At 24.8% G+C, this 11,628-nt stretch overlaps 1 protein-coding gene across 1 annotated transcript; it reads left to right on the forward strand.

The window, feature by feature from the left end:
• The first annotated feature begins 3,892 nt into the window (after positions 1–3,892).
• On the forward strand, positions 3,893–9,584 carry LOC101511257 (uncharacterized). The gene is made up of 4 exons (XM_073364237.1): positions 3,893–5,084; positions 5,651–6,043; positions 6,136–6,183; positions 7,847–9,584. The coding sequence occupies exons 1-4, from the start codon at positions 4,082–4,084 to the stop codon at positions 9,337–9,339; spliced, it is 2,937 nt and encodes a 978-aa protein (XP_073220338.1). The 5' UTR covers positions 3,893–4,081; the 3' UTR covers positions 9,340–9,584.
• Positions 9,585–11,628: the final 2,044 nt, after the last annotated feature.

The following is an 11,628-nucleotide window of genomic DNA, read 5'->3' on the forward strand; positions in this document are numbered from 1 at the left end:
CTTTAATGCCTTGGGTCCCGAGTATGGTCACATTTTTCCTTCAATAATTCTATTAATCTTTAATAATTTAGATGTCATATTTTTCTTTCAATAATTTCGAAATTCTTTAATAATTTATATTTCTTCTATTATTATTATTATTATTATTATTATTATTATTATTATTATTATTATTATTATTATTATTATTATTATTACAATTTTCAAAATATTATTATATTTTGTATTAATAATAATAAAAATTCATCAATAATTAAATTGAATAATTTAATATAATAATTTTTCTCTTTTAACTGTTTATTACATTTTTTAATATATACAAAATATTTAAACGAAATTTATCGTGAGAAGGAAACAACACGGTAACATAATATTAATTGTCATATGTTGTTAGTGTAAAAAATTTACATCTCACGAATATTTATAATTATGATTTTAAAGATAGTTATGGTAAATATCAAATATCACTAATGATTTAATGGTTGTGATTGGTCGATAGTGTAAAAAATTTATATACTAACAATGTATATCAATTAAATTTAATATTAGTATGATTTTGCAACCAAAAAATGTTAGTATGATATATTTTAAACGACGTCTTATATGATATTGATTATATTGAATAATTAAATATCAATAAATTATAATAAAATTTTTTTTAAAATTTATTTTAAATTTTTAAAATTATTTATTTTTATAATTTAACTAATAACATATAAATAATTAATACATCTATATAATTTTAGATCATAAAATTATATATGACGATTATTTAAAATATATCAAATCACTAAGGAATTGTTAAATAAAATAATTATTTCTATAAATTAATAAAGATAAGGTAACCAAAAATTGCGATTAACTTACAAATATTTATTATAAATATAAGACAATGTTTATAATTCTCATTGCCGCGTTTTTAGAAATAGTACAATCATGACAACGCCTCTCTAATCATGCACTTCCACCTGTCTCTATCTATCTTAACATGTCAATATGACACATCAAAATAAAACGATGTTTTTAATTAAAAATATATAATTATTTTTTAGTCTAATTCAACTCCACAATAATAACAATATTTACTTTTAAAATAAGTAAATTCTAAGACAAATCATTTTTACAAATGGTCAATATACATTCTATTATGAAAGTGTGTCCATAGCTAGACTTAGAAATATAGGCATTTAAAGTTGATTTTAATATAAGATTTTTAGAGACATAGTAGTATTTTAAAAAGATTATAAGTATTTATGAAAAAAATTATATTTTAGACACTTTAGAATAACAAATTATCTATTATGCTAATATAATTGATTTTGTATAACATTTTTTAATTAATAATTTAGTCAATTAATTTAATATTTGTTGAGACAATATTGATTTTAGATAAGATTTAATTAATCTTAAATTTGAAAATATTAGAATATGAAGTTTTTTTATTTAGTAAAAAAATATTTTTCGAAGCCTTTTTATTAAATGCTTTTTTTTTTACTTTTTCTAGGTTTTAAGTGATTGTTTGCGTGGCTTTACACTCGAGTAAGTTATGAGTATGCCACAAAATGAAATTTGTGGAATTCACATCAATCAAATAATCGTCTCAATTATAAAGACAAATAGAATTATAAACTTCTACATTTAAAGAGTGTAATCGTACAGTTGTGTTGCTCAATCCACCAAATGACTCCCCTCTAAGATAAAAAAAAAATTCTCCTACATAAGATTTTTACATATACCAAACAATTCGCTAAACCTGGTCACTCAAATTAACCGAATGTATATTTTAATCCATCTCATTCAAATTCGGTTACAACCTTAATAAACCAAATGTATTTGTTTCATGTATTGAATTTGACAATTTGAAATCGTGGGTGGGCCGTTCACGTTACATATATATTTTATATTATTGACGTATAATTATAATTTAGTTGTTGGATTTATTTTGAAGATTTGTTGTTAATTTAATTATTTTTATGTATTTTGATTAGTTGTTGGATTTAGTTTGTAGATTTAAGAATAAAAAATATATTAATTTTTTTTCTACATTATCTCTCCCACGCAACTCAACTTATTTATAATCGAATTTGGTTTAAATATTACCGAGTGAGAACTAAAGTTAACCCAAACAAAATTTATTGATTTAGATGTCGGATTTAGTCAAAATTGACCTAAATTAACCCTTATAAATATAAATTCATATATATGATCAATATAAAGTTGTTTAATAATGGTGGTTCTAACATGACCTTAAATCATCTTTACAAACTTATAATGGATCTATTTGGTAAAAAGAAGTACATAAACTAGTTGGTAATAGATGCATTAGCTGATATCCATAAGCTAATTAATAGCTGATGGTTGATGAGCTAGGATATTAAATTTGTAATGTGTTGATAAATTTTGTAGTTGAATTAACTAATAATTATAAAATGATTTTAATTATATATTTTTTAATTAAAATAAGGTCAAAATGAGAGAATATGATAAGGCATAAGCTATATAAACTCACACTATATAAAGTAGTATATAGAAAAAACATTACAACATCGCATGTTTGTGCTTGTGATAGAACACTCTTACCAAATGACACTATTTTGATCACATGAGCTTATCCATTATATGCTAGCAGTTTGGCATTGCCAAATAGATATTAAAGGATTTTTATAAACTAATTTAACTATTGTTTGAGTTTATTATTTATAGTGTTTTGAATAGTGTTTGTGCATAAAGTTATTAATTTTTTTCGGTTGTTAATTTTATCAAATATTTTAAATTCAATTTGTTAGATAATTTGTCATTTCATTTTAGTTGATTTATATGCTATCCGCCATCAGTTAGTTTAACTTCTATCTATTACAAGTTCATTTATTATCTATTAATTTATCCGCTATCATTTATCAAACAAAGTCTTAATCTCATCAAAATCATTTGTAAATGAGAATATCTCCTAATAATAAATATAATTTTATATTATATTTCATAACACATGTGAGACTCTCAATCATATATTTATCCTGTAAATAAATACTTTTTATTAATTTATTAAAAGTACATGATATATATTTGTCATTGATGAATATAAAATATGTATGATAAATTTTTATCATTAAAAAATATAAATAAATAAAAATACGAGATAAATAATTATTACTGATAAATATAAAATAAAAAACTCGAAATAGATATATGTTATTGATAGATAAGAAACTACATAACACATAATTGTCACTAATAAATATGAAATAAATATTTATCACTAATAAATATAAAAAAATACGAGATAAATATTTGTTTATAAAAATATTATAAATTAATACATATATAAACACGAGACATATATTTGTTGTTGATTAAATAAAATAAATATAGCATAAGTATTTATTATTAGTACAGAAAAAAAAATTTGTTATTAATAAATATAAAAAAACATAATAAATAATATATATTTTATATCATAATAAAAAAACTATAATAATAATATATTAATTATAATTTATTATTAAAATTATAAAAATAAATATTTATTATTAAAAAGTATTTAAAAATAATATATATTAATATCATCGAGCAATTACAATATATTCACTCTAAAAAATCATTAAAAAAAATGATAAATAGGACATATTCTTAAAATAAGAAATTGAAGGTGTACTCTTTAATGAATGAAAAACAACAAAACCGAACCGTCTTATTCACGGCAGTTCCCACACTTCTCTTTTTTTAGTATTTTTCTTCTTTCTGTTTGTTGTTACTTTTCATATTTTCGGATGTTTGCTTTTTCTTGCTGTGATCCTCCCCACTTTGTGACTTTCCCTTTTCAAGATATTATATGACAATACCACCAACAACATCACTGCCATCATCTATCTATCAATCCAAATTTTCAAAATTAAAAAATAACCCTTTTAGAAAAAAACAATTAAAAAATAACCCTTTTAAAACAAAAAATAAAAAAATCCCAACAACAAAAACACAGATAGTTATAGTTATTATATCATACACTCCACAACTCAAAAGTTACAACACACTTGTTCCATTTCCTTGTTTCCCTCTCTAAAAAAAATAAACTTTTTTCTACAAGATGGTTATTGACAAAGGAGACACATCAAAAAAACAACATCAACAAACACAATCTTCACCAAAAGCAACCTTAATAGAATCAACAAGACCTCAAATTGTTAATGTTGTTAGTGGATCCACACGTTTCATTTCATCTCCTCTTTATGTTTCAACTAGTGCAACAACTTCATCACCATTTGAACAGCAACAACAATTTGAAACAACCTTAAACACAACAAAAAGACCAAGATATAGTGGACAATGGAAGCTTCTACCTTCACCAACACAACAACAACAAAAAAGTTCACAAATCAACATTCTTCCAACAGAATCAACAACACCTTCACCATCAAATCCACAACATCATCAACAACAACAACAACAAATTCACACTACAGCTTCTTCATCAGACACAACTTCATCACCTTCTCACTCACCAATCCCAATACTCTCAGAAGGAAACAAATTATTACAAGAAAGTGAACAAGTTCATCAACAACTAAGAAAAGGGAAATATGTAAGTCCTGTTTGGAAACCAAATGAAATGCTTTGGTTAGCAAGAGCATGGAAAGAACAATACCAAACAGGGTCTGATTCATCTTCAAAAACAGAACAAAAAAACCAAACAGAGTTTGGAATGAGTAGAGGGAAAACAAGAGCTGATAAAGACAAAGAAGTTGCTGAGTTCTTAAGAAGACATGGTGTTAATAGAGATGCTAAAACAGCAGGAACAAAATGGGATAACATGTTGGGAGAGTTTAGGAAAGTTTACGAATGGGAAAGAGGTGGAGAGAGAGAACAAGTTGGAAAAAGCTATTTTAGACTTTCACCTTATGAGAGAAAGTTGCATAGGTTACCAGCTTCTTTTGATGAAGAGGTTTTTGAAGAACTTTCAATGTTTATGGGATCGAGAATGAGATCTTCTCATGGTAGAACTTCTTCTAACTTTGTTTTTGGTGATGAAAATAGAACAAGATCTCTTCCACCTCCAAGACCTTTCAAAGATGATGATCTTCCTCTTTCAGGTTTGATGTTTTAGCATGAAAATTACTATAATTATTATATCATTAAAAATTTGATTTTTTATTTATTTATTTAGAAAAATGGGAAATTTTTATTATTTTATGATGAATAGGAGTTATTTTTTACAATTAAAAATGGGAAATTTTATTTTAACATGAAAGATGGTTTTATAATGATAAATGGGAAATTTTTATTATATATATAATGAATAATGGGAAATTGGTTATTTATGATACTTCCTACTCACATTTAATGAAAACCCTTTTTATTTGTCACCTACTCATAAATTCTTCAATGTACTTGTAAAAATTTCAAACAGTCAAGTTTTGATTTTTATTATAAAATTTTATAATTTTTCTATTCCTTTTTATATTTAATGAGTAGTTGTTTTTAGACATTCATGAAAGTTTTCAAGGGCAAGCATATTCACTATTTACTGTTTCTGTTATTCTCTCTGACTGTTACAACTAAAAATACTGTTTCACATTGTTTCAGGGAAAGAATGTTTTAGAAAAGTAAAAAAAAAATTTAATTTTTTTTAACAAATATCAATGTGTCATTGTAGCAGCTAGGGCAAAACAATTAACAATGACAAGTGGAGGTGAAGCATTTTTTCATGGTCATAGAGGAAACTTATTAGGGTTAGATTCTTTATTGGAAATTTCAACACCTTGTTCTAGTTCAAAAGAATTAAGAAGAATTGGAAAAATAAGAATGACATGGGAAGAATCATTGAGTTTATGGGGTGAAGAAGGTGAAGTTTATAGAGGACGTGTGAAGGTTCAATCTTCAAGTTTTTTACATGCTGATGAAATTAGTTTTTTTGATGATGCAATGGTTCCTTGTCCTTTGGAGTGTTTTGAAGATGGTTCTTTGAAAGGTTTTTCAGTTGATAGATTTGTTTCTGGACAACAAGTTAACGTTATTGGTAGAAGAAAATCTTCTTCAGCTTCTTCTTCTGGTAATTAATATTCAAAAAAACATTTCTAATATTTTTACATTTATTCTAGAGGATTCTATTTAATTTTATTCATCTTTTTTTTTTATTCTTAGGTTTTGCTGAAAGAGTTCAACCACTCACCAAACCAATTCCCTTAAGATGTAAGTTCCTTTATATAGTTGTCATTATGAGCCTCATTCTTAATTTTAATCAATATAGAGTAATGTTTTAAGTTTGCAATTAAATAATTTTAATATCCTATGAAAAAATACATTTTGTTATTTTTTTTGCAAAATATAATTAAGACTTGTTAAAAATGATTGTCTCAAATATCTTGGTTCTAAAATGATTTTGAAGATTGTGGCTTCATCGTATCCAAATTTATCTTAACTTTTCCAATCTCAAATTTGAAAATATTAAATATGGCAATAGTGAATTTAATGAAACCCCTTTCTTTTCTGTCACCATATTTATCTTAATCCTTAAAGATGGTATTACTAAATAATTGACAATATTAAAGTTCTAATTTTGTTTGCATAAAAAATTTAGAACCATGCCAAAAATGTTACTACCCTTACTTTAAGCATTTTTGTGTGGATGATTTCATATATATTAAGAAAGTTTATGAGATTATATGTTTTCACTCTGGATATTGAAATTTCCTAATTTTCATTTAATTAATGTTTTAGTTAAACAATGACACTAAAAGATTGTCAATTAATTAAGGATGTTTTTTCTTAAAAAAAATAATTAATGCAGCATCTAGTAATTTGAAAACGAATTTGCAATCAAATTATTTTTTATCCATTTTTTTAATTTCATTCAAAACGTTGTAACACTTACTGAAAGTGACTGTCATGAATCTTGTGTTCTAAAATAATTTCGAAGATTGTGGCTTCATCCACCACCTTCATCTTAAAATTTTAATACCAAAGTGTTTTTTTTTTTTTTTTTTTTAATATCAAAGTTTGTTATACTTTTTTTTTCAATATCAAAGTTTCAAATGCAACTACAATCAATTTAGGATTATGTCAAAAATGTTATAACCATTTCCCTTATTTTTAATCCTTATAAAGTTTCTTCTCTAAATTTTTTTTCCAATTTCGTTTTCAGTCCATGCATTTAATTCAATTCATATGCATTTTTTAAATTTTTGAATGATATTTTTCAATTATATTTATAATATTATAAGTTAACCTATTTTAAAAATTTAGAATTTTTTAATAAATAAATAATTAAATATGAATTTTTAAATCTTTGGTATTTAGAAATTCATATTTAATTTATTTGTTTGATAAATTTTTTTCATAATATTCCAAGATTGCATGAAAATTTAATTTACTTATTTATTTTTTATAAAAAAATTTAGTAAGAAAAATTCTTATAATATTTCAAGCTTGCATGAAATTTGTTATCCAAAAATTTAAACAATATAAACGAGTTGACTTTAAAGTAAGAATTTGAAACGTAATTAAAAAATATTTGGGGTATTCATGAACTTATCTTATGGGTATCTTTGGATTTTTCTTCTTAAAATAAAAATTATTTTAGTGAAAGAGGTATAATGTATATATATTAAACTAAAAAAAAACATAAATTTTACATAAACTATTATCATGTACTTGAATTTATAGAAAACTATAGACATACACCTCTGATTTAGGGAAAACTATAGACTTCCACTTTTTTCACCTGTAATTTTATGTACCAAAATTTAACAATTCCTTTTTCACATAAGCATTAAATTATCCAATATTATTGTGTTGCTAAAGTACTAAATTTTATCACAATGATAATTAATTTATGGTTGGCATGCATTTACAGCAATTGTTTCATTAGACTTTCGAGACCCAACTGAATACTACATGGATTGTCTCCTTCGTGTCTCATCACAACAATCACTACCACCCTTATTTGAGCTAAAAAATCATATCCAAGAACCACCACACGAAAATTTTCGTTTCCCATTAAGAAAAGAAGTGTTCGAGGATTTACCACAAGGTAAAGAATTTTTCTTCACAACAACCTCCGAACCATTGGATTGTAGATCCATAATATATGATATTGTGGGCCCCATCATTCGAACCAACAACAATAATAATAACAACCCTAGTCTCCTCCCATTTTCTAGTAGAGATTCTTTCATTGGTCTTTGGGATGATTGCATCAATAGGGTCGTTTCAAGATTCTGCCCCGATGATTTCGTAATTACAAGAAAGCCCTTTTCATCTATTTCACAAGATACTTTATTGTTACAAGATGAATGGCCCAATGTGACCGGTTTTGTTAACAATTTTTGTTTATGGAGAGGTGAAGAATGTGAAGAATTAAAAGACAATAATATTATTCAACAAAATCCATCATCAACCATCATTCAAAAATTACTATGGACTTATCAAGATTTACCTTATATTCTTGGTTACTATGCTATTTCAAATACGGTAACGTTTTGTGCACTTAGTAAATCACAAGAAGGAACAATTATTAGAACCGATTTACATCAAGTGAACCTAACAACACCTTATGAAAGATTCAAAGTATTAGTACCATGTTTTAGAATTGGTGTTTTGTTATCAATGTTAAGCAAACATTGTTGTTCAAACACGAAGGGTAATTTCGTCTATAGTGATTTTGATAGGTATAGTTTTGGCGAAGGTGTTATAATTGAAATGACACCAAACACAAGCAAAAGGGTATTTTTGGAAAAGAGAAAATGGTGTTCGGTAAAAGAGGTTTATGAAATATTAGACCATAGAATACCACACAGCGAGTTTTTATTTAAGTGTAACGAAAACGACATGAGTTTGGTTTTTAAGCCACGTGGCATAAGAATGAAACCATTAAATTGTGAAGAGTTAGTTGAAGCGCTAAAGTTTGTTACAAAAGCGTTAGTGGCTTTACACGACTTGTCGTTTATGCATAGGGATATAAGATGGGAGAATGTGATGAAACGAAACGACAGAGAAAGGGAATGGTTTGTTTGTGGGTTTGATGAAGCGGCGGGAGCGCCGGAGTTGAATAGGAAGGAGGAGGGAGGGGAAAAGGTGGAACGTGGGAGACACGCGCCGGAGATGGAGCGTGGGTTACATGGTGTGAAAGTTGATGTGTGGGGTGTTGGGTATTTGATAATGACGTGTGGTGTTGTTGGGGTACCGAAGATGATGAGGGAGTTAATGAATTGCTGTATGGAACAGAATCCTGAACAGAGACCTACTGCTGCTGATTGTTATCATCACTTGCTTCAATTACAGACGAGTTTGTTGTCAGGTGGTGGAGGTTGTGGCGGTAGTGGTGGTGGTGGAAGGGGATTGATGTGATGTGATGTTATTGGTTTGATGGTTTGATTGATTTGTGTTCATGTTATTGTTGGTGATGGTGGTAATTCATTGTTGAATTTAACTGTTATTTATTCTTAGTTATTTATATTTTTTCTCATGGGAATATTCTTGGTTTTATTTGAAAATATTCAATATTTGTTGTTGGTAGTTATCACAAGTTTTATTATTAGTATTAATTAAATTAAATAAATTTTATTTGAGAATGTCGATATTATTATATTAAATATTTTATTGTTTGAACTAGATATTAAGTTGGATTAATTTTAATAGAATTAAATATTTTTTAATTTATTTTTGTTTATATTATGAAATGGAATGAGTAATATTTTTTTTCGTCTTATATATTTGTATATATATTAAAAATTTTAATAATTAAAAAGAGTGAGAAGTCATTTGAAGGTATAGAAAAAATTAATTTAATTTTAAAATTAAATATATTTTCTTGTTAGATAATATAGTAATGAGAAAGAAGTTTGGTATTTATAAGTTAGTTGTGTTTGATTATAGTTAACTTTTAGTGATATGATAAACAAAATTTACGTTTTATTCATTAAATATAATGATATAGTTTGTAATAGTGGTTTCTTTTGAAGTTTTGAGCAATGCGTGAATTGTGTGAAATTTTGACATTGGATTATGAGCTGTTACCAAAGATTCAAAAGTATAATTTTGATATTGAAACGACTAAAAGTTTGTGCTTTATAATATAAGAATACATAATTTTTAATAGAATTGTAATACAAAATTTCTATAATTTTAATTTTAATTTCTATAATTCAAAAGCATTCTTTGCATTTTGGTAAAAAAGACTTTATTTGCATATGTATCTCTTTTGTCGTATATTGTGTTTTTTCGATAGTTTTACCCAAACAGAGATTTGTATGTCTTTTTGTTTAGATTTGTTATTGCCTACAAATATAAGTACATTAATATCCTTATTTATTTGTTGCTGCTTATATATTTTATTGTACAATATCAATTTTATTTTAGCTTTATAATATTTCTTTTATCTAATTCTAAATATCAATGTATATGTTTTTAATTTTTTTGAAATTTTAAATATTGGTGTTGTTATTAAATTGTTTATAATTATAGAGTTGATTTAAATCTAAAGAAATCTGAATTGTTTTTTTAAGATGCTTTTAAATAATATTAGTGCAATAAATATTTTAATATTTGTTTGTTTTCAAGAATTTTGAGCTGTCTTGCGAAAAGTGATTGAAGTGCACATAAAGCGGGTTGGTAATTTCATAATTACGTGTTCTTGACAGTTGGGTAATTTATGTTTAGACTTTGATATAGAGAATTTAAAATCCTTTCTAAAACAATAAAATTTATAATACAAAGTAAGGGGATAAGTTATCAATAATATGTTTATCTATAAATTTTCTACGTCCATTTAATAGTTTATTTTCAGTTACTATCAAATTATTTTTTAATATTTTTACTGATTATTTTCTTTATGATTTTTTCTTGTAAAGAAAATTAGTATATTCGAAAACACAATAAAAATAATAATATTTGGAAATTAAACATGATCCCTATACTTGAAAAATATTTGGAAACAAAATAAAAATAATAATATTTTAAAAACTAATGATATTATTTTTTAAATATTTTGAATTAATATAAATTATACTTTTATAATATTCTATTTTAGTTTGAAACAAATCTTCACGGTAGATAATTTGAGAGTTATATTCATTTTTATGAAATAAAAGAATTAAAATTACTCAATTAAATTAACTTTTAGCCTTCTATTTATTCTCATTCACAAAACTGGTCTCTTTTTATTAAATCTTACAATTTTAATTTTTTTAATTAAATTTTTAAATGCAAATATATGATATTAATTAAATTATAAAAATAAATAATTTAAATATTAAAAATGAAATTTAAAATAAGATTTTTGTAATATAATAATTTTTTTGTTAATCACAAAAGTATATGTTAAATTATATAAAATATGTTATATCATACTTAAAAATAAATTTAAAAATAAAAAGATTATAAGTATAAAATAAGAGTTTAAAATTTCAATGAAATTTAAATTTAAAATGAATTAGTTTAGTGAATAATAAATAAAATAAATATAAATATGATTTGAGTTTTAGAAGTATATTTTGGAATATGGAGATGGAAAAGTGAAGAGTAATGAATTGATTGAGATAGGGGCCTGGAGAGGAAGGTGACAAGGAAGGTAAAATTGGCGGCTGATGTTGTGTGCAGTGCAGATAGTTATGTGAGGTAAGTTTGATCAAATCAAAT

Source organism: Cicer arietinum, chromosome 8 (genome assembly GCF_000331145.2).
Source record: "Cicer arietinum cultivar CDC Frontier isolate Library 1 chromosome 8, Cicar.CDCFrontier_v2.0, whole genome shotgun sequence".
Taxonomy (NCBI): domain Eukaryota; kingdom Viridiplantae; phylum Streptophyta; class Magnoliopsida; order Fabales; family Fabaceae; genus Cicer; species Cicer arietinum.

Bases quoted from the DNA above. Each gene is read 5' to 3' on its own strand.
- LOC101511257 (XM_073364237.1), top strand. From the start codon at position 4,082: ATGGTTATTGACAAAGGAGACACATCAAAAAAACAACATCAACAAACA. The intron at 6,044-6,135 runs GTAATTAATATT...TTTTATTCTTAG, and splicing joins TTCTTCAGCTTCTTCTTCTG to GTTTTGCTGAAAGAGTTCAA. The intron at 6,184-7,846 runs GTAAGTTCCTTT...ATGCATTTACAG, and splicing joins CAAACCAATTCCCTTAAGAT to CAATTGTTTCATTAGACTTT.